Genomic DNA, 20,926 nt, shown 5'->3' on the forward strand with positions numbered 1-20,926 from the left:
CCTGGTTTTATTCATTAAATTTTAGAGTATGTTTTATGAGGGGAATTATTTTTTTCACATGAAAATGTGTTTGAAGTTCCAAGAAAGAGCCACAAGATGGAGCTCCAAGACAACTAAATATGTATTCTTGAATTCAAACAGAATAAATGTGCACTAATTTGTATTTTAACTATTTTGGTACAAGGAAACAAAGTTTCTGCTTTTAGGTGGTTTATATAAATATATTTTTCCTTATTGCATATTAAAATTTTAATATAGGCTATTTTAACAACAGACGTTAATGGATTTGTATAACTCATTGCTTTTTTTCATTTGATTGGTTAATTGATTATGCTTTTCAAATAAGTATACAAGGTTCATGGAATGTGACAGCCCATATCTGATGAAGTGTTTTACAAACAAAAACGTATGGTGGAGCGTTTATGGTGGATGTACTGGAGTTTTATACCATTTTAATAAACCCTGACAAAGATTCCAGGCTGTTCTTGGCTTTATTGTTTCGCTGGTCAGGCTTTTTTATGGTTTACCTTTGGGGGCACAACTACTAGAATGATGGAATTCTTTAAGTGGGATTCTTCTCTCAACAGACACTGGAGAAGATATTATGAGTTGCATCAGGTGGGCACTCCTAAAATCAATTCCTCCCGTCTTGACTGCCTTGTTAGATACTTTCATTGCTGCTTCCAAATCTCCTGATTCTCAGCCTCCTGCTCATAAAAAAACCTGACAGGTTCTGTAAGATTCCAGAGGATTGTCTATTTTTACTTAAATGTCCTTCTGCTGTGGTGTCAGTCTCTGACAAACCTTTTAAACTTCTTCCCTCTTCCAAACTTCTGCTCTCTGATAAGGATAGCAGGGAAATGGAGAGGATTGGCAAGACAGTTTACACTCCTACTTTGGCCTTTAGGGCTATTAATTCACCAGACCCACATGACCAGGTATGCTCTGACCTTGACTGCTCAGATTTGCCGGGTTATCTCTGCCCTCCTGATGAGAAATCTTGCGCCTCATCTTTTTTTAGGTTCAGTTTCTCAAGTGGCTCACCACTCAAGTGTAGCTATGATGCTACTGCCGCTGCCTCTTCCAGGATTGCGGCTTCCGAGTCCATCATGAGGCATTATTCTTGGCTTCATCTCGGGTCTCTTCCTGAGGACTTTAAGGCCAAGTTGTTGGACACGCCTTTGGATAATGCACATTTTGGGATTGCTGTTGCTGACATGGTTTAAGACCAACAGAAAGGCAAAGCCTTATAAGACCTTAAATGTACTTTCTCTCCTATGCACCCCCAAGTTTCAGAGGAATTACCTTCTAGGTTTGCTTTTGTTCGCAGGCAACCCCGCCAGGCCTCTAAGGGTGGGAGGTGGGCCTCCTCTGCTAAAGCTTCAGATTTCTGTAGCCCAGAAGCCTCCTTTATTTGATAAGCCTGCTGCTCTTTGACAATTCAGCACCTTCCTCCACTTTTAGACCAGGTTCCTTTGTCCCTTTGGCTCCCCCTTTGTCTTCCAAATTGGCCTCTCATCACTTCAGACGCTTGGGTTCTTTCAATCATCCATCAGGGTTACTTCAAGTTGTGAAAATCTCTCCATTTTTTGGGGATACCTCAACTTCCTCTAGAGTAACTTCCTCATTTCCTGGAGATTCTAGGGTCCCTGCTAAACCAAGGGACCATTCAACTTGTTCCCCTTTCCAAGTGGGAAGGAGTTTTTATTCCAGGATGTTCCTGGTTCCTCAAAAGAAGGGTACTTGAATTATTTTGGATCTCTCCAGTCTCGTCATCTTTCTTGAGATCCCTTCATTTTGGATGCTTACTCTTCATGGTTTCTTTTATTTCCCCAGACTTTTCTGATGTCCTTAAATCTGAAAGATGCTTAACTTCATATCCCTACTCGCCCTCTAAAGAAAGATTTTACATTTCTCCAGGTCTTCCTCTCATTTTCAGTTCTCTGCTTTGCCCTTTGGCCTCTCTACTGCCCCAAGAGTATTTAGAAAATGCCTACCTTCTGTGATTGCCTTCCACAGGCTCCAAGGCATTCAGAAAATGCCTGCCTTCTGTGATTGCCTTCCACAGGCTCCAAGGCATTCAGATTTTTCCTTATCTAGATGACCTGTTGCTTCAGGTGCCTTTCTCCAGTTGACTGAGGATCTGCAGGTCATCATCTTTCTTCTTCAAAGTCTGGGCTTTACTATCAACTTCCAAAATTCCATCCAGACTCCCCCTCAGGATCATGTGCATCTGGGATGCAGGATTCAGACGGTGTCAATATTGGCCTCTCTTCCACATCTAAAAGGTACTGTCCATTGACAGCCTTCTTTGTCTCTTATCTCCGAGTTCATGCCAGCCAGGGAGCTTCTTTGGGACCTGGGATTCATGGCCTCTTCTATTCCAGTGCTTCCTCTTCCCAGACTGCATATGCAGAAGCTTCAATGGTACTCCAAGTTGGTTTGGCTGCAGCATAGTCACCCTCTGACTTTCACTGTACCTCTCACTCCATGTCTCAAGAAATAATTCAAGTGGTGGATTTGGCAGTTCGCTCTCAAGCCAGGCCAGCCCTTTCAGCTTCTAATCCCATCTTAAGACCTGTCTCTTGGGTACCTGACTGTTCAGGGTCTTTGGCCTCCCCATCAGAAGTTAGACCATATCAACAAAGATGACGGCCCCGATTATGGCTTTTCACCCCATGTTCTCTCTTGAAGCCCCTTGAAGGTGTACATAAATACAAGTGATGATGTATGTCAAAGCAGGGGGGCAAGAAATCTTACCTCCTCTGCAGGATGGTACTTCAGCCTTGGGAAGTGGCTTTCAGTTATCAGCTAACTCTTGAGGCAGTATACATTCCTTCACATTACAATCTTGTGGCAGACTCTCTGAACAGGTCTAAACCACAGGCTCACGAATGGATGCTTCACAGATGCATGTTTCTGGGCATTGTCCATATGTGGGTTACTCCTCGGGTAGATCTTTTTGCCTCTCACCTGAACAAGCAGCTTCCTCTCTTCTGTTCCAGAGTGCCATACCATCTGGTGTGGAAGACTAACACCACTTCCTTTCTTTACAGGAGGAGATTTTATGCTTTCCCTCCTTTTCCTCTACTTCCAAGAGTCCTGCAGAAGATTCTGGACTCCAAAAATCTTGCTAGTGACTCCCTTTTAGTCGACACAGCATTGTTTCCCCCTCAATGCATCTGGCCAGGGGCATTCACAAGCTACCTCACTGGTTGGATCTCCTCACACAGGACAAGGGGTCTCATCCATCCACACTTGTCCACTCTGCAACTGACATTGTGGATGATAAGGTTTTGATCCCTTTCAGGCACCTCTTTTCTGAGGATGTGCTCAGGGTTTTACAGGAGGCAAGGACTCCCTCAACCAGAAAAGCTTATGTCCAAATGGGAAAAAAAATTCTGTCTGGTGCCATGCTCATAACCAGGACCCTTTGTCACTGGGAGTTGCTCTGGTCCTCTTGTTTGCGAGATGCTCCAGTCTGGCTTGGCCTATTTGTCAGCTATTTCTGCTTGCCTGCCCTTGAATCCTCCTGACTTTTCATTTTGAGGTCAAACAATTTCTTAAAGGCATCCTGCATATTAGGCCTCTAAGGAAACCTATTCCTCCTCCTTGGGATCTTAATTTTGTTTTGGAAAAATTGACTCTGGCTCCTTTTAAGCCTACATATTCTGCTTCTTTGCAATATTGTACCTGGAAGACTGCTTTGTTGCTGGCTCTTACTTCTGCTTGGAAGGATTTCTGTGGTACAGGCCCTTATGGCCATTCCTGTTATTTTATTTTTTCACAGGGACAAGCTGTCCCTCCATATTAATCCTGCCTTTTATGCCCAAGGTAGTCTATGAGTTGTCCTTAAATCAGGTCAGTACAAGTCCCTTCCTTTTTTCCCTTCTCAGTCTGCTAGTAAGAGAGTCTTGCAAACCTGGAAGTGCACAGGCAGCTGAATACTACATGGATAAAATTAGGACTATTCATAAGTCTAATCAGCTCTTTCTTTCCTTTCATCTGAGGTCTTTTGGCTTGGCTGTTTCCAAGCAAACCATCTCTTCCTGGATATCCAATACCAGTTCGTTTTGTTAGTCTTTTCATGGCAAATTTCTTGTCTACTTCTGTTAGAGCTCATTCCACTAAGGCAGTTGCCTCTTCTGGTGCCTGCTTTAAGGGGTTGGACACAAACTCTATCCTTGAAGGATACTAGGTCTTCAGGGCATACCTTTACTAAGTGTTATAAAGTTAACCATGGTTTCTATAGCCAAAGCAGGTTCTACTGAAACCATTTTGTGTGGGCTTGTTGAGGGATCTTCTCAGCCTTCCACCTCTCATTCTGTTTCTTGAGAATTTATTACACTCCCTTCTATTGCGAATACTGCAACAGTGACAAAAGACATAGTACAGTTGTGTAAAATCCTACCATAACAGATATTCATCTCTTCTCTGTTGCAGTATTTGCTCCCTCACTCCAACCACCTCTGTTTATTCTGCACGTTTTCCTTCTGGATGTGCACAGACCCCTTTATCCTATGGTGACTTTTGTCTTCTAGGGCAATTCGGTTCAAGGTAGTTGCATCTGTACGTCCCTTTTATGCCCAGTGTTCTGTTCTAGGAACATAAATGTGAAGTATGGCGCAAACAAGATCTCTTCTAGGCTTTTTTGTACTGGTCAAGCGTCAGGCTGCCCAAGGTGGGTCATCCCTTCTATAATCCATACTACAACAGTGAAGAAAAGGGCATCTACTGTAATGGTAAGGTTTTACACAACTGTACTTTCTCTGGGTGAATGAGACATTGTGGCTAGAGAAGGCAGAGCTCTGCCAGCTGAAGTCTTGGGAGATTCGGCTGGTCTCGGATCACAGTCAAATCTGATAACCCACAGGTTGAATCCAGTCAGAGAAGGCATCAGATCAAAGACAAAAAAAATGGAAAACTGAAGCTTTTGATTATGCACATGGATAGTACAATACAAAGCAGTGACATTTTTATTTTCAGTCCCTTTAATCTATTAAGCAGAGAATTTGTAGACACCAAGAAAGAGACTTTGGTATGGGGGTGATGGCAAGAGTTAAGTGAGACAAGATGATTTACCATAAATAAGGTCATTTAACATCTAAAAAACAAATGAAAAATTTCCAAATAGCAAGTCTTTATCTAAGGGCACATTTAACAGTTGTACATTCACATCTTCTGGATAACACTACAGTCTACACCAAACATTGCATCACAACAGAGTGGCAAGCTGCTTGAGAAGCAGCAACCATAACATCATAACACCAATTAATGGTATGCTTAGTTACCTGTGAGGTAGAATTAAGCACATCCATGAAATCACATTTATCCAAATTCAGAATAAAATAGTTTGCGCCATATTGTCTAAAACGGCGAGAAGGTATTTAGTCAGGCAAGTATAACAATTAAATAACCTGAAAGAACATGTCAGAGGTTATAAAAGAAAAAAATTGCCATACCTGTCCAAAGGCTCTGCCTTCTTTGCCATTAGGAACAGAACTGGAGGTGGGAAGTATCCTTACTCCTCTATCAGAGTCAAGAGGAAAGATACAAGAGTCGGACTGTATAACATTTGTGAGACTTTTAAAGGGCTGCAGATTGGGTGTCGGGGACAATGAGGCAGCCAGAAACACGCCCTCTAAGGCCCTTAACGCTGGAGGGATGGCAACAGGTTTAGGACTGTGCACATTTACTAGTCCTTAGCATCTTTCCTGAAATCCAAGGACACCATCCCGCATTTAAAATGGTCCCTCACTTTGGTATAAAAAAGTCTCTCCTTTAAATGGAGTAGAAGGTGTAGTAGTAGTACAGGATTGAATAGTTTGGAAAGTACGAAGGGCTTTGATAAATCCCTGTGTAAAGTTACTCAACTTTACTGTTTTTTTCTGATTTGAAAGAGGAGTACAAGGTAAAGAAATGTTTTCTCTTTTGCGTATGCTTACGTAGAATACCCAGATATATGGCCCTAGGAGTAGAAGCAGTAGGTTCGGCCTCCATTAGAGTGTCAGGAAAAAAGCTAATGAAGCCTTACTATATTCCTCAAAGTTAACCTTGGTTCTCCCTTCCTGGCTAATTCAGATGAATGGTGAATATTCAGACATGCTAAAATCTAGCATAACAGCATCCAAAAGGGGTCACACTAGAGGGCCCACAGACAGATGGCATTGTTCTGAAAAGGCACTTTGGTGAAGTCATCCATAACAGGCAGACAGAAGTGGATGCCCAGTTTCTATTAAGCACCTCTCTACAAGATTTTCATTTCATTTTCAGCCAAGGGGGATGTTGGAGCATGAAGAGGATGACATAATAGTGCAAGCTAACATCAGGAGACATTTATTTACAAATTACTTCTTTAGAGTACCGAGTAGAACACAAATAGTTTTAGGGGAGAATACCAGAGAGATTATACGTCATGCTTGGCCATGACAAACTCCAGTGGGAGTTCCTAAAAGGAATCTGATGCCCGGTCACACATCCCTTTTTCCTGAAAGGCAAGAACATTTTCTCCCAAAGTTAATGAAAAAAGCATGGAAGAGTGTCTTAATGGGATAGTATTCTACCAGTCTATGCACTGAAGAAAGCTTAAATGGGTAACTACATGATGCTGACAGAGGTCTGCATTCACACACTAGCAGCAAGAAAGCCCTAAGTTTTGGCATGTCTGTACATACTCCTAAATTCACAGTGCACAAAGGAGGAGCCTATGCTTTGCAGACTAGCTGGCATATGGGAATCCCACCAGACAAGGCTCATTTGTGAATAATTCTGCAACAGTGATTTTATGAATGCCCTTAGTTTAATTATAAATTAAATTATAACTTAATTATAGGTGTCCCTGAATGACTCTAAAGCAAGCAATCATCCAACGTGAGGGTAGATGTTTATACCCTCCTGCTCTTTGCAGGGGGCCAGGCATTTAGAAGTACATAACTCAAAAGGCAATGATGTCAAGCAGAAATGAAAGCCCTCTCCTGAATCAACTGCACTCATTATGAACTAGAGTAAGTGTACTTCCGATTAAGATGATTTACACAAATCTTGGAAATCAAGGTCCAGGGTTTATCAAAGTAAGCATTCTTAACTATGGGTCTTTCAGGAAAAAGATTTCCTTTTGCAATATCCAGACTAGGCCATGGCCAATTTTTTTTTTTTTTTTTTTTGGAACCAAGATGACTGGGACAGAACCGCATCCACTAGTTCTCTGGAAGGATCCCATATGTGGCGTTTGCACCAGGAGCAGTTCAAGAAATAAAAATTAACTCAAACTAGAGTACCAGGATAGAGGGCATTCCCGTGGTGGAGCAGGGGGGATCCGATTTCATTACTGGGCTACCATCTATTTGCCCACAATAACCTTTGCCTGACTTGTCCTGAAATAGAAAGTGCCTCCCTAAGGTCTGGCGAAGGAAGGGGAAATGGGAGGATGGGTATAAGAGTGCTTTTACTGTGAAGTCATTGCTCAGATGGCACCTATGGAACTCTTTCAGAATTCTGTCCTGATTTGTCGTCTTCTCCCGTAGTACCCCAACCACCAAAAAAGACTTTTCTGCTTTGCCATTTGTTCTCTATTTAAAAGATTTCAGAAGGGCCAAAGATTACAATAGTAAGTTCCTAGGGATATGTGGATGAAGTACAAAGTACAGTTTTGTACCTACCATAAATGTAGATGTTAGAGTGCTAATACAGCTGCAGTAATCACAGATGGGTTTTCAGCAGTCAGGCGGTCCCTCGGTCGGCCAAATTCCAAAGTCTTGGTCCGGCGTCGGTTGTTGTCGCTTACTCTTCTGACGTCAGGAAGGCCAGAGTATATAAGACACAGCCGACGCCATGTTCTTCAGTCTTTCTTGCCCCAGATGTCAGGTGCCCCCAAAAGGAAGGCAATACATAAATAAAGCTAATCCACAAATGCAAGCAAATAAAACATAGCAGGATCACCCAGTCAGGAGGTATGAAGAGGTTTTTAGGCCCCATGGCCTTACCAAGAGGGGAAGGAGGGAGGGAAACCTGTACTGCAGCTGTATTAGCACTCGAACATCTACATTTATGGTAGGTACAAAACTGTACTATGTTCATCGTGCATACAGCTGCAGTAATCACAGATGGGTAGAGTCCCAAAGCTATGCATAGGGTGGTAGGTACTATGAGGAACTGGGCTGAGCCAGAATGCCCTGCAAAACAGCAGTGGCAAAGCCTGCTCTTGTTCTGGAATATAAGGGCAGATGGTAGTGTTTTGTGAAGGTATGTACAGAACTCAAGTGTTTGCCTCCAAGATATCCTTAGTAGGCACACCTCTGAGGAAGGCTGTAGAGGTGGCTGTGGCCCTGGTGGAGTGAGATCTGATACCAGTAGGGACAGGTTTCCCATGATAGGAGTAACAAAATCGTATGCAGTGGCCAATCCACTTGGAAATGGTCTGTTTGGTAACTGGTTTCCCTGGAGCCCCTACGGCACAGGACAAAAAGTTGGTCTGATTTCCTGAAGGACTTTGTTCTGTCCAAATAGTAACGTAGCTGCCTATGGATGTCTAAAGAGTGAAGCAGCCTTTCCCTTTGTTTTGAGGGTTAGGATAAAAGGTAGGAAGGTGTATGGCTTGGTTTAAGGCTACCCTAGATACCACTTTAGGCATAAAAGATGGGTTGGTACGAAGGGAAACCCTGTCCTGATGGAAGATGAGGAAGGGCTGCACCACCATGAGGGCCTGTAGTTCAGAAACCCTACGAGCTGAAGTGATGGCCAGAAGGAAAGCTGTTTTCCAGGACAAATATTGTAGATCTGTTGAAGCAGCAGGTTCAAAGGGAGGCAATGTTAATTTTTCTAGTATGTAATTAAGGTCCCAGGCTGGTATTGGTTGTTTCCTTGGAGGTCTTATATTCTTAGCCCCTCTGAGGAACTGCCGTAATAGTGGGTGTGAGAATAAAGGAGGATCCGTGTTGAATTCTGCAGAAATGGCTGAGGCGTGTATTTTGATTGAAGAAAATGAAAGTCCACTGCTCAGTAGTTCAGCTAGGTACTGTAAAACCTGAGGCAAGTTCAATTTTCTAGGGTCTTGTCCTCTTTTCTCATTCCAACAGCAAAACCGCTTCCATTTTGCGGAGTAAGCTTTTCTAGTAGATGGTCTTCTGGCCTCCAAAATGACATCCTGCACCTCCTTGGAGAGTACAGTTTGATGTGGTGTTAAGGAATTTTCCATGCAGCGAGGTTGAGTGTTTTCAGCTGGCTGTGAAGGGTTTTGTAGTTGTTCTGCTTCAGCAGAAGAGGTATTAGAGGCAGGGACCAGGGAGGAGTATGTGTTAGGCTCCTCAGGAGTGGATACCAGTGTTGCCTTGGCCAGTCTGGAGCAATCAGTATCATCCTCGGTTTGTCTGTTCTTGCTTTCAAAAGCACCTTGGACAGAAGAGGCAGAGGTGGGAATGCATAAACTGTCCATGTTGTCCAACTGAATGAAAGGGCGTCCACTTTCCAGGCCTTTGGATGGAAGGTCCTTGAACAAAACCTTTCAATTGATGGTTTCTGTGGGAGGCAAAAAGATCTATATCTGGCGTCCCCGACGCTTGGACTATCTCCATAAACACCTGTGGATGTAGCTTCCATTCGTGTGGATCTGTCATATTTCTGCTCAGAGTGTCTGCCAGTGTGTTTTCCATCCCTGGCAAGTACTGTGCTTGAAGTTCGATTTGTCTTTCCAGAGCCAAGTTCCAAAGAGTCATGGCTAGTCTGCACAAGGGGTATGAGTGAGTTCCTCCTTGTTTGTTTATGTACCACATTACTGTGGTGTTGTCTGTTTTTATGAGCAATTGTCCTGGATGCAGGAAGTCCTTGAAAGCTGTAATTGCATTTATTACTGCCAGCATTTCTTTTTGATTGATGTGAAGGTGCTTTTCCTTTTGGGACCATCTGCCCTGAATGCACCTGTCCTTCATGCCCCCCAGGCGTAATCTGAGGCGTCTGTGGTTATGACTTGTTTTGCTTGAGGCTTGCAGAATGGAAGGCCTGTGTTTACTTGACATGCTTGGGCCCACCATAGGAATTCCTTTTGTAGACGGGATTATTGGAATAATTGCTTCCAAGCTGTGACTGTGTTGAGACCATAGATTTTTTAGGTACCATTGAAGTTTCCTCATATGCAGCTTTGCACACGGGATTAGAAGAATGCAAGATGCCATGAATCCCAGAGCCTGCAGGATTTTCCTTGCAGTAAGCCTGGTACTTTTTGCTAGTATGTTGAAGTACTGAGATAATTGCCCTTGTTTTTCTGGCGTAAGGTATGCCATCTGGGTGTTTGTGTCCAAGCTGGCACCCAGGAAGGTTATTTTCTGAGAAGGTGTTAGCTTTGATTTCTCCTTGTTGATGGTGTATCCCAGAGAAAGCAGCAACCGTATCACATATGCCAGATGTTCCAGTAGTATATGTTTGCTGTCCGCTTGGATCAGGCAGTCGTCCAGATAAGGGTAAATTTGTATCCCTTGAAGTCTGCAATAGGCAATTACTGATGCCAGGCACTTGGTGAATACTCTGGGCGCAGTAGATAAGCCAAAGGGCAATGCAGAGAATTGATAGTGGATTGAACCTGCAAGAAATCTGAGGTATCTTCTGCAGCTTTGTCTGATTGGGACATGCAGGTATGCCTCCTTGAGGTCCAATATTACCAGCCAAAACTCCTTGCCCAGCATGGGAAGAAGTTGCTGTAATGTGAGCATCTTGAATTTTGGTACGAGTAGAAATGTGTTTAGGATGGATAAGTCCAGAATGGGTCTCCAGTCGGTTCCTTTTCTTGGTACCAGGAAAAGTCTTGAATAAAACCTTGACCTTGTTGGTGCGAGGTACCTTTGTATAGCCCTCATGTTTAGGAGCTTTGAAATTTGCAGTTGTGCCTCTACCCTTTGATTTTGTGGTAGGTTTGGCATGCCTCTCATTTTTGGAAGAGTGTGAAATTGAAATTTGTAGCCTCTGTTTATAATGTCCAGTATCCATTTGTCTGTTGTGACAATAGGCCAATTGCTTGCAAATAATGCTAGTTTCCCTCCCAAAGGTGCTGCCAGCTGAGACTTGCCTGGCATGGAAATGAGGGAGTCATTGAGTTTGCTTCCTGTATTGTTGTGCACTGTCTTCACCACCTCTTGGTGCTGGAGATTGCCATTGTCTGCCTCTATATGACCCTTGTGATTGACCTCTGCCCCTTCCGCATCTGTATCTGCCTCTTTGGGGCTTGTCAGTGGCTGGAAAGGACCAGTTTTTTGATGGCCAATTCCTGCTAAATCGTGGTGGCTGGACCTGTAAGAAAGCTTTGACAGTTTGCATAGATTTGGCTTTCTTCCATTTTCGTAATATATCCTCAGCATTAGTACCAAAAAGAACATCCTTTTGTAAAGGTGCATCAAGAAGTTTTGCTTTCACATGATCAGGCAGATTTTGTTCCCTAAGCCAGGCATGTCTGCGAATGACTGATCCTGTAGCAGCTCGCTTCTACTGGAGGCCTCTAGAGCATCATAACCACATTGTAAAGTGTGTTTACCCACTTGTTCTGCACTATGCATCATATCCTGTAACTCTTTTAAATCTGGTTGTTCAGGTTGAGACATTTTGTTTTTAATTGTGATAACAGGAACTGTTGATATTTAATCATATGAAACTGGCAGTTTAAGGCCCTCATGGCTAGGGTGGCCGCATAAACCTTCTTACCCCACCTTTCTAGAGATCTCGATTCCCTTTCTGCAGGAGGTGGATTCTTGGCAGGGGGGGCCTTAATCCCCTTGGGGCCTTGGGAAATGGTTTCAGGGTCAGCATTATGGCCTTTGTAGAGAAATTGGTGAGAACTGGGTACTCTGTAATATCCATCAGGCTTAACTGGTGCAGGAGGCAGTGAATCAGGATTAAAACAAGCCTCGAATAGACATCATCCAGTACCTCCAAAACAGGGGGAATAGCCAGAGGTCTGTGCTGAGGTAACCAAAGAAATTCCCAAGTCTTTTCTTGCAGTCTGAAAATCTTGGCCTTCCCAATGGAAGTGTTCCCTCAAGGTGTGCAAGGTTTCAAAAGAAAAATCCTCAGGGGGATACAGAAGGAATAGACTGCTCTGCATCCGAATCCTCAAAGGGAATAAGAGTGTTCCTCAGCATCAGAATGCTCTGATAAAATGGATCCCTGATCAGAAGAGGGGATTCTTCCTCCACTCTGGGTCTCTTGTCAGGAGGGGCTGAGAACCTCTGATAAGAGTTATTAGATCCTCAGCCATTTAAGCATCTGTTTCTTAGGCATGGGTCCAGGGATGGGCCTTGAGCAGCAGGCCTAGTGTGATGCCTGGCTGCTTTGATTTAGTAAAGGCCTTAATAGAAAAAGAGGATGAAGGCCTAAATACACCATGGTTGGATGTAGATCTGTCCACATTAGTAGGCTCGACATAAGCTGGGGCTTCGGTTGTAGTCTGGGAATGGGCCGCTGACCCAGCGGTCTCGGTACAGAAGACACCGCCGAAGGAGTGTCGTCGGTAGTCAGGGTCTGCAAAGGCGTCTCACTGAGAACCGGACCACGTGGAGCCTGTTTCAGCGTGGTGTCGGTGGAGACCGCGGGCCTCGCATGTCGGTCCTTTTCCTTGCGCTTTTTGGATAAAAGGGTAGTCGGAGTGTCCGACAACATTTTATAGTCAAAAGCTTTACCAAAAGTGTTGGGCGAACTCCGCCCGACGCTAATAGTGCGTATTGAAGGTAGCGCAGCGACAGCCCGAGACGTCGTGGTCTGGGCCCAAACATGGTATGCAAAGGGAATGGAAATCCTTATGCGGTATTTGCTTCCCACAAGAAATACAATTATTAACTTTTTCTGACATCGGTCTGAGGCAAGAAAAGATTCCCAGCGGGTACTTAGCTTTAATGAAGACTTCGTTCCAAATATTTTCGTAATTCAGGAGCTGGCCGAATCGCACTTTAACTGCTTCTGCTTCGGGCACCGCGCTGCAAAAGACTGAAGAACTTGGCGTCGGTTGTGTCTTATATACTCTGGCCTTCCTGGCGCCAAAAGAGAAGGCGACAACCGACGCCGGACCAAGACTTTGGAATTCGGCCGACCGAGGGACCGCCTGACGGCTGAAAACCCATCTGTGATTACTGCAGCTGTATGCACGATGAACATCTGTGTAACAAACATAACAGATGATCACTGTTGTGTTGATCATCTCTGGCATGTTTGCGATAAACGAGGTGTGATGTCTACTCCTAATGCACCCTTCCCTTGGCAAGGCTGATATTCTGCACCCATGTACTCCTCCACAACTTGTATAGAAACTATCAAAACAATTATGCAGGGATGGAAGCCCCACTTGCACCCTCCAACCTCATCCAACCAATTCCAAGATCACACAACATCATGGAAGGGACAACTTCCCACCTCAATGCCCAGCAATCTTGCACACGCACTCACACGGGAAAAGCTAGTAGCAATAATGCATGGAACATTCAATATTACTGACAAACTAATGTATATTTATATTACGCCCATACACACTAACCCAGAGATCACTATACCTTGGGAAAAGTAAACTGTCTCAGGCATAGTTATCAAGCTTACAAGTCCCCATTTTCCCACAATCATGCTTTTCTGGGACTTGTACTTAATGAGTTTGAATTGAAAACTGCTACCAAACAATGCAGTTAAAGCACAGTTAACCTTGTATATTTTATATGAAGATTTTATACATTTACTTTATCTTGAGTACATCTTCGCCTGTGTTTTTTTCCTTTTCTTACAAAGAAATATGCTTGCTTCTGTACACAAAAACATTGAGTAATAGAACAAGGATCATTTTGTAGAATACACCACATTAAGATGTAACCAATCTTTCTGCACCTACTTAAGCTGGCCATCTTTTCTAAGAAACAGTTTTAAAACATACCTTTTCTCCAGTCATGGCAAATGGTGCATTGAACCACTGTTCAAAAGTGCTACAGCTCTTGAAAATTGTTGGAAGAAGGAAGTTTAGTAGTGCCCAGAGTTCAGGTAGCTTATTCTGTAGTGGTGTTCCAGTCAGCAGAAGCCGGCGGGGTGCCACATAGTGAGTGTTCAAGACTTGTGTTAGCTTACAATGGTGATTCTTCATTCTGTGACCTTCATCAACGATCATGTATTTCCAACGAGTCTTAAAATATTTAAAAAGACGAGTAAACATTTTCTTCCTTGCATTGTAAAAGTATACAGCTATGTACAAGTGTGTATTGCAATGTACTGGGTGTATGACTATTAGAATAAATTGATAATTTTCTTCAATTCTCACCATACTCATTTACTCAACTGTTACCATTATGTATACACAGCACAAAGACTCTTTATCCAGACATATCCACTTGTACATTACAGAATAGGTTTCAAATATTTCACTAACTGGGAAGGTAGGGGTCTGAATATGAAATGCGTCAGGGCCACCAAGGCAACATAAGCAAGCAAAGTAAGCATGTATTATTTAGATGGGTGATGCCTCTATTTACATGCTGAATGGTCTTTCAGGAGTTGAGCAAAGCATTCTTTGGAACCATTTTCCAACAATCTTCAGTGCCACCTACCACATCTGTATGTTGATGTAACTGATCCTCGACAAGCACTGCTGGATTTTCCCAACTTCAAAATATCTCATTGGGTTCAGGACAATATCACTTCAATGTCCTAAAGCTCACCATTATTTAAGCCCACCCCCCCAAAGCATGTGATAACATTTAACTAGGTATTAATAGGATCACTTGGAGCGGCTCTCCATTCCATGCCAATAAGACTTCAAAAAAAAAAATGAATGAAGCATTTAACAACTCAATTAAGCATAGTAATAAAGCTGTAAATTTTTAATTTGTGTGCCCATAAGATGCCTTAACTTTCAGTGAAGCATCACTGACCTGACGAGTGCTACCCCATGTATCCTGCTGCTACTTAATCATCATTACTTCTGTAAAAGGAAAGTACAGTTGTGTACACCTACCATAAATGCAGATGTTCAAGTGTATTCACTGTTGCAGTCATTACATCTGGGTTATCTGCTTGCAGGTAGCCCTCAGTCAGCCTGATTATCAAAGTCTTGGGTCCTGCATCGGTTGCTGTCATATTCCACAACGTCAGGTAGTCAGGGGGTATAAAGCATGCAGCCGACGTCATTACATCAGTTTTTCTTGCCCCAGATGTCAGGTGCCCCCATAATGGGAAGCAATTATATACCAGGTTACAACTCAAATAAAAAGCAAATACACCAGGAAGCTTTAAGCATAGTAAGCAGGAATAGAGGTATAGTCTATAGAAGTCAGGGGGCTGGAGGGAGGGTAACCAGAACTGCAACAGTGAATACACTCGAACATCTACATTTATGGTAAGTGCACACAACTGTACTATGTTCTTTGTGTTTCACTGTTGCAGTCATTACATTTGGGTAGCTTCCCAAAGCTATGGAAGGGAGGAGGCAATTAGCATTAGGACCAGTTATAAGGCCCTGCAAGACTGCAGTGGCAAAACCAGCTCTGGATTTAGAAAAAAACTGGCAAATGGCAATGCTTGGTGAAGGTATGTACAGAACTTCATGTAGCAGCTTCTAGGATGTCATGGTAGGGACAACTCTGAGAAAGGCTGTAGAGGTAGATGCAGCCCTGGTTGAATGTGGTCTTATCCCCTTGTGGGGTAGGTTTTCCATGGTGCTTATAGCAGAAATGAATGCAATGGCCTATCCACTTAAAAATGGTTTGCTTTGAAATAGCCTTCCCCTCTGCCCCTGCAGCAAATGCAACCAGCAGCTGTTCAGATTTCCTGAGAGGCTTAGTCCTGTCCAAGTAAAATCTAAGTTGTCTGTGCACGTCCAAGGAGTGCAGTATTCATTCCTCTTATTTCTGTGGATTAGAAAAGAAGGTTGGCAAATGAATGGACTGATTAAGGGCAACACTGGATACCACCTCTGGGATAAAGGAGTGATTGGTCCTGAGGGACACTCTGTCCGCCAGAAAGATGATGAAAGGCTCCACTGCCATGAGGGCCTGTAATTCAGATACCCTTTCTTGCTGAAGTGATGGCTAGAAGGAAGGCTGTTTTCCATGAAAGGAATTTCAACTCTGCATTTGCAGCTGGCTCAGTGGGAGGTAGAGTGAGCTTTTCCAATACAACGTTAAGGTCCCAGGCTGGAGTAGGGGCTTCTCCTGGGTGGTCTTACATTTTTGGCCCCTCTAAGAAATTGCTTCAGCAGTGGATGAGAGAAGAGGGATGGCTCTGTATTGTAATGTGCTGAAATGGCAGAGGCATGAATTTTGGTGGAAGAAAAGGAAAGGCCCTTGTGAAGCATCTCAGTTAAGTATTGAAGAATGTGGTAAATTGGGCATGGTTGTGTCCATCCCCTGTGTTTGGCTCCAGGAAAAGAACCTTTTCCATTTTTCAGCATTGGATTTTCTAGTACTAGGCTTCCTTGTCTCCAGAATGACATCCAACACTTGCTTACTGAGGGATGGTAATGGAGAGATCAGGTAATTAGCCAGGCTGCAAGGTTCAGGGTTTGAAGCTGCGGGTGCAGAATCTAGCCCTCCTGCTGGGACAGCAAGGCAGGAGTCTGAGGCAGGTGCCATGGTTCCAGAAGTGACACTGCACAAGACGGGGTACCAGTGTTGGCATGGCCATTCTGGTGCAATAAGTATTGTCCTTTGTTTGTCCTGTTTGATCTTTAGTAGAACTTTGGAGATGAGAGGCAGAGGGGGAAAGGCATAAACTGATAGTTTTTTCCAGGTGAAGGACAGGGCATCCACTTTCCAAGCTTGTCTGTGGGGAGTCCTTGTGCAGAATTTGTCCAATTTGTCATTCTGAGGGGAGGCAAACAGGTCCATCTCTGGGCTCCCACATTTGTTTCTCAGAATGTTGAATATCTTTGGTTACAGTTTCCACTTGTGTGGGTCCATGAGATTTCTGCTTAGGTCTGCCAGTGTACTTAACTTGCCTGGCAGGAATTGAGCTTGTAGGTGTACTTGGTAGCTCAAGGCTGTGTTCCACAGAGCCATGGCTAGTCTGCAGCGAGGGTTCCCCCCTGCTTGTTTATGTACCACAAAACAGTGGTGTTGTCTGTCTTTACCAATAATTGTCCTGGAAGAATGTGGTCCTTGAGGGCTGTCAGAGCATTCTGTACAGCTAACATTTCTTTTTCAGTGATATGCAGGCGCATCTGACTCAGGATCCATTTGCCCTGAATGCACTGCCCTGCCAAATGAGCCCCCATGCATAGTCTGATGTGTCTGTTAGGGTTTGGGCGGCAGGGGGTAGAGTGAATGGCAGCCCCTTGTTTTGGTGGCAGGCCTCTGCCCACCAAAGGAACCATCTTCAGACAAGGTATGATGGGAATCATTGATTCTAAGTCCTGAGAATGTTGACACCATAGGCTTTTTAGATACCATTGTAGTTTCCACATATGCAGTCTTGCATATGGAATTAGCAGAATGCAAGAGGCCATGAACCCCAGGGCTGGCAGTATTTTCCTTGCAGATAGCTGGGTCTTTGTGGTCAGTAGTTTGAAGTAGGCTGTCAAATGAACTTGTTTCTCTGGCGTGAGGTAGGCCATCTGGGAAGTTGTATTCAAGCTCTCTCCCAGGAAAACAATTTGCTGGCAGGGTAGTAGATGTAACTTTTCGTTTATAATGTACCTCAGAGAAGTTAGTAATTACTTTACAAATGCCAGATGATTTAATAGCATGTCCTGGCTTTCTGCCTGAATTAGGCAATCATCCAGGTATGGGTATATTTGAATATTTCTTTGCCTGCAAAATGCAATGACTGGAGCTAGGCACTTTGTGAATACCCTGGGCGCAGTAGATAAGCCAAAGGGCAGTGCAGAGAACTGATGGTGCATGAAGCCTGCTCTGAAGCGTAGGTATCTTCTGCAAGATTCCCTTATTGGGATGTGCAGGTAGACTTCCTTTAAATCCAGTGTTGCCAACCAGGCATTTTTGCCTAGTATGAGAAGCAGCTGATGAAGAGTTAGCATTTTGAATTTTGGGATTACCAAAAAAGTGTTTAGGATAGACAGGTCCAGGATAGGACACCAGGAATGGTCTTTTCTGGGTACTAGGAAACGCCTTGAGTAAAAACTTTGCCCCCATTTCTTCTGGAACAGGTTCAATAGCCCTGATGCTTAGGAGAGAGAGAACTTGCTTTTGAGCCTCTGCCCACCGACTTGGGGGTAGGTCTGGCTAACTATTTGGGGTTGGTAAGGAGTGGAAGTGGAATCTGTATCCTTGGGAAACTATATTTAAAACCCATTTTTCTTGGGTAATGAGTTCCCAGTTTTTTGCATATGCAGGGCGATCTTTTCCCCAAGGAACAGTCAGTTGAGCAGGGCTTGGAAGGTTTAAAGTTAAGTCATTGAGACAGTTTACCATGGGAGGGTGCGTCTTACTACTCCCAGCTTTGGAAGTGGGAGCCCCCCACTGCTTAGGCCTGTGAGTATTTTGGGACTGAAGCCTGGGTGTTCTGCTGGTTCTGGGTTTGGATTGAAGGTTTGGAAGAGGCAGGAAAGGACAGATTCTTAGAAGGCCAGTGCCTACTAAATCTGGGAGGCTGTACTTGCAGGAAATCATTAACAGTTTGCATAGATTTAGCTTTTTCCTCCATCTTTTTAACTACTACTACTGCTTTGTTGACAAACAGGCGGTCTTAGTTTAAGGGAGCTTCCAGTAATTTAGCTTTAACATGATCTGGCAAACATTGCTGCTTAAGCCAAGCATGCCTTCTAAGTACAGACCCAGTGACAGCAGCTCTGCAAGATGCCTCTAATGAATCAAAACCACACTGCAAAGTATGTTTTCCAATTTGTTCAGCAGAATGCATTAAATCCTGGTCAGAGAAAACAGAAATTTCAGAACCCTGGTCATCAGAGAAAACAGACGTTTCAGAACCCTGATAAGAAGAATCAGAAGGAAAATCAGCTCTAGGTCTCTTACAGGAAGATGGGTTGCTTCCCCTGATTAGAGTAATAAGGTCTTCAGCCATTCTTATCATTTGAGTTTTAGGCATAAGGGCCTGACCATGCGGTCTGGATGTCAATTTTCAAGGCATGGAGAGAGTTTTAGGCCTTGAAGAAGAAGATGGCATTGGTTTAATATGCAAGTCAGTAGGCCTGAATACACCCTCAGAAGCCGATGCCTGCACAGTGGCTCCGGACCCATCCAAAGTAGAGACATCCGCAGGTTCCAGAGTTGAAGCATCTTGTGGCATACCAGACTCCGAATGGGTCTCAGTAGAGGCCTGCAAATCTGAAGTAGCAGTATCAAGGGCTGCGAAAGCGCCTCACTGAGTACCGGTAAACTGGAGACTAGCTTAGGAGAAGCTTTGGACCTACGCGGTCTTTCTCGGTCTTTATCTTTGCGTTTTTTCGAAATGTCAGTAGTCGGGAGGCTTACTGAAGCCATTTCTGTATAATTGAACAGAATACCAAAATATTTAGATGCGAAAATGAACTGACAAATAGTTTGAGGTTTGAATAAGGCACAAAACTAACAGCGAGGTATGTCGCAGTCTGGGCCTAAGCAAGGAATGAAAATCTTTGAGGTATTTGCTTTCCACAAGAAAAACAATTGTTAACTTCTACTGACATTGGTTTAGAGCAAGAAAAAGGATCCCCAACAGGGTACTTAGCTTAGTTGAAGACTTTGGATCTGAAACTCAAAAACAAAAATTTCAGGAGACTGCTGACCGGCACTTGCAAACTGCTTCTGCTTTGGGCAGCACACGGCAAGAAAGACTGATGTAATGGCATTGACTGCATGCTTTATACCCCTGACTACCTGACGTCATGGAAAATGAGACCGCAACCGATGCAGGACCCAAGACTTTGATAACCAGGCCGATTGAAGGCTACCTGCAAGCAGATAACCCAAATGTAATGACTGCAACAGTGAAAAATGAATAATATCTGCAGCCGCTACACAGTACACACCAGAACTTAATGCTAAAAGAATTTTCAGTTCATACAACTTCTGAAATCAAATATCCAGAGGCATACAAGTTCCTAAAGATACAGTTCTCTGGCTGGCAGACGTTTTGGAAACTTGTATCTTAAATTACTAATGATCAGACTTTTGAAACTACTCATTCGCCTAAGTTAACCATTTCTGGTCCTTATGGTCATTGTATAACTATTTCTTTTTGTGCTTGCAGCAAAATCTGTCGCAAAACTAGTATGCCATGTAAAAAAAAAGTTGCTTGGAATGCACTCTGCAAATACTCCATATTGTGCATGCACTCCAGTTTTATGAATCTCAAAACTACTGCTGCTCCGTGTGTGGTTTTCTCTGCATTGACATGTTTGGCTAAAAAGAAGTCATTAAGAATTTTTTAAAGGGCTTAATTTTAATTGTTGTTGATGCTGTTGCCAAGTTGTTACAGATTTCAACAACAGGGTATGCATTGCTCTGTGTCTAGTGAGGGCCACAACCACAGCATGATTAGCAGAGGCCCTCACTGGATCATTGTTAAATTTCTAAAGGGTTTTGCTTTCATATGTTCATAGTTGTGTATTATGGTAATGAACACTGGGGCCTTTTTAAGCCTAACTATTGTAATACGATAATAAAGACCAGGCCTTAAGAGGCTAAGCAAGGTATGTCAGTGTAGGCCTCTTTTTGGATATTTTTTCTCCACATAGCTGACCATAAGCTTGCCACCCCCTGACCCCTCATCACCTGCGGGCTGTACTAAACTAACTACTCTCCCATTGCCTTTCACCCACTTTCAGGGCTGGCAAAGAGATTGAGGCAGTTGGGAAAACATCATACAGACTTCTTTCGCTTCTTCAGTTCTTTAGCAAACCGGGTTTCTAAGGCCCAGGGTACAAACCACACCCAAAAAACTGACTACCCAAGCTCAGGCACTTGCTTCCTTGCCTCAGTCTCAAATGCTTAAAGTGGCAGAAGACCTTATAATGCTTATTAGTGGA

The 20,926-nt window shown here is 43.6% G+C and overlaps 1 protein-coding gene across 1 annotated transcript in view; it reads right to left on the bottom strand.

Annotated features, from left to right (window-relative positions):
• Window positions 1–20,926, bottom strand: part of LOC122810775 (transcription activator BRG1-like) — a 1,556,036-nt gene that overhangs the window by 1,340,891 nt on the left and 194,219 nt on the right. The window contains exon 7 of the mRNA XM_044082336.1: window positions 13,889–14,131. Within this exon, the coding sequence (XP_043938271.1) occupies window positions 13,889–14,131 (243 nt within the window). The remainder of the gene's footprint in view (window positions 1–13,888; window positions 14,132–20,926) is intronic.

Source organism: Protopterus annectens, chromosome 9.part0 (assembly GCF_019279795.1).
Source record: "Protopterus annectens isolate FY-2018-M chromosome 9.part0, PAN1.0, whole genome shotgun sequence".
NCBI lineage: Eukaryota > Metazoa > Chordata > Ceratodontiformes > Protopteridae > Protopterus > Protopterus annectens.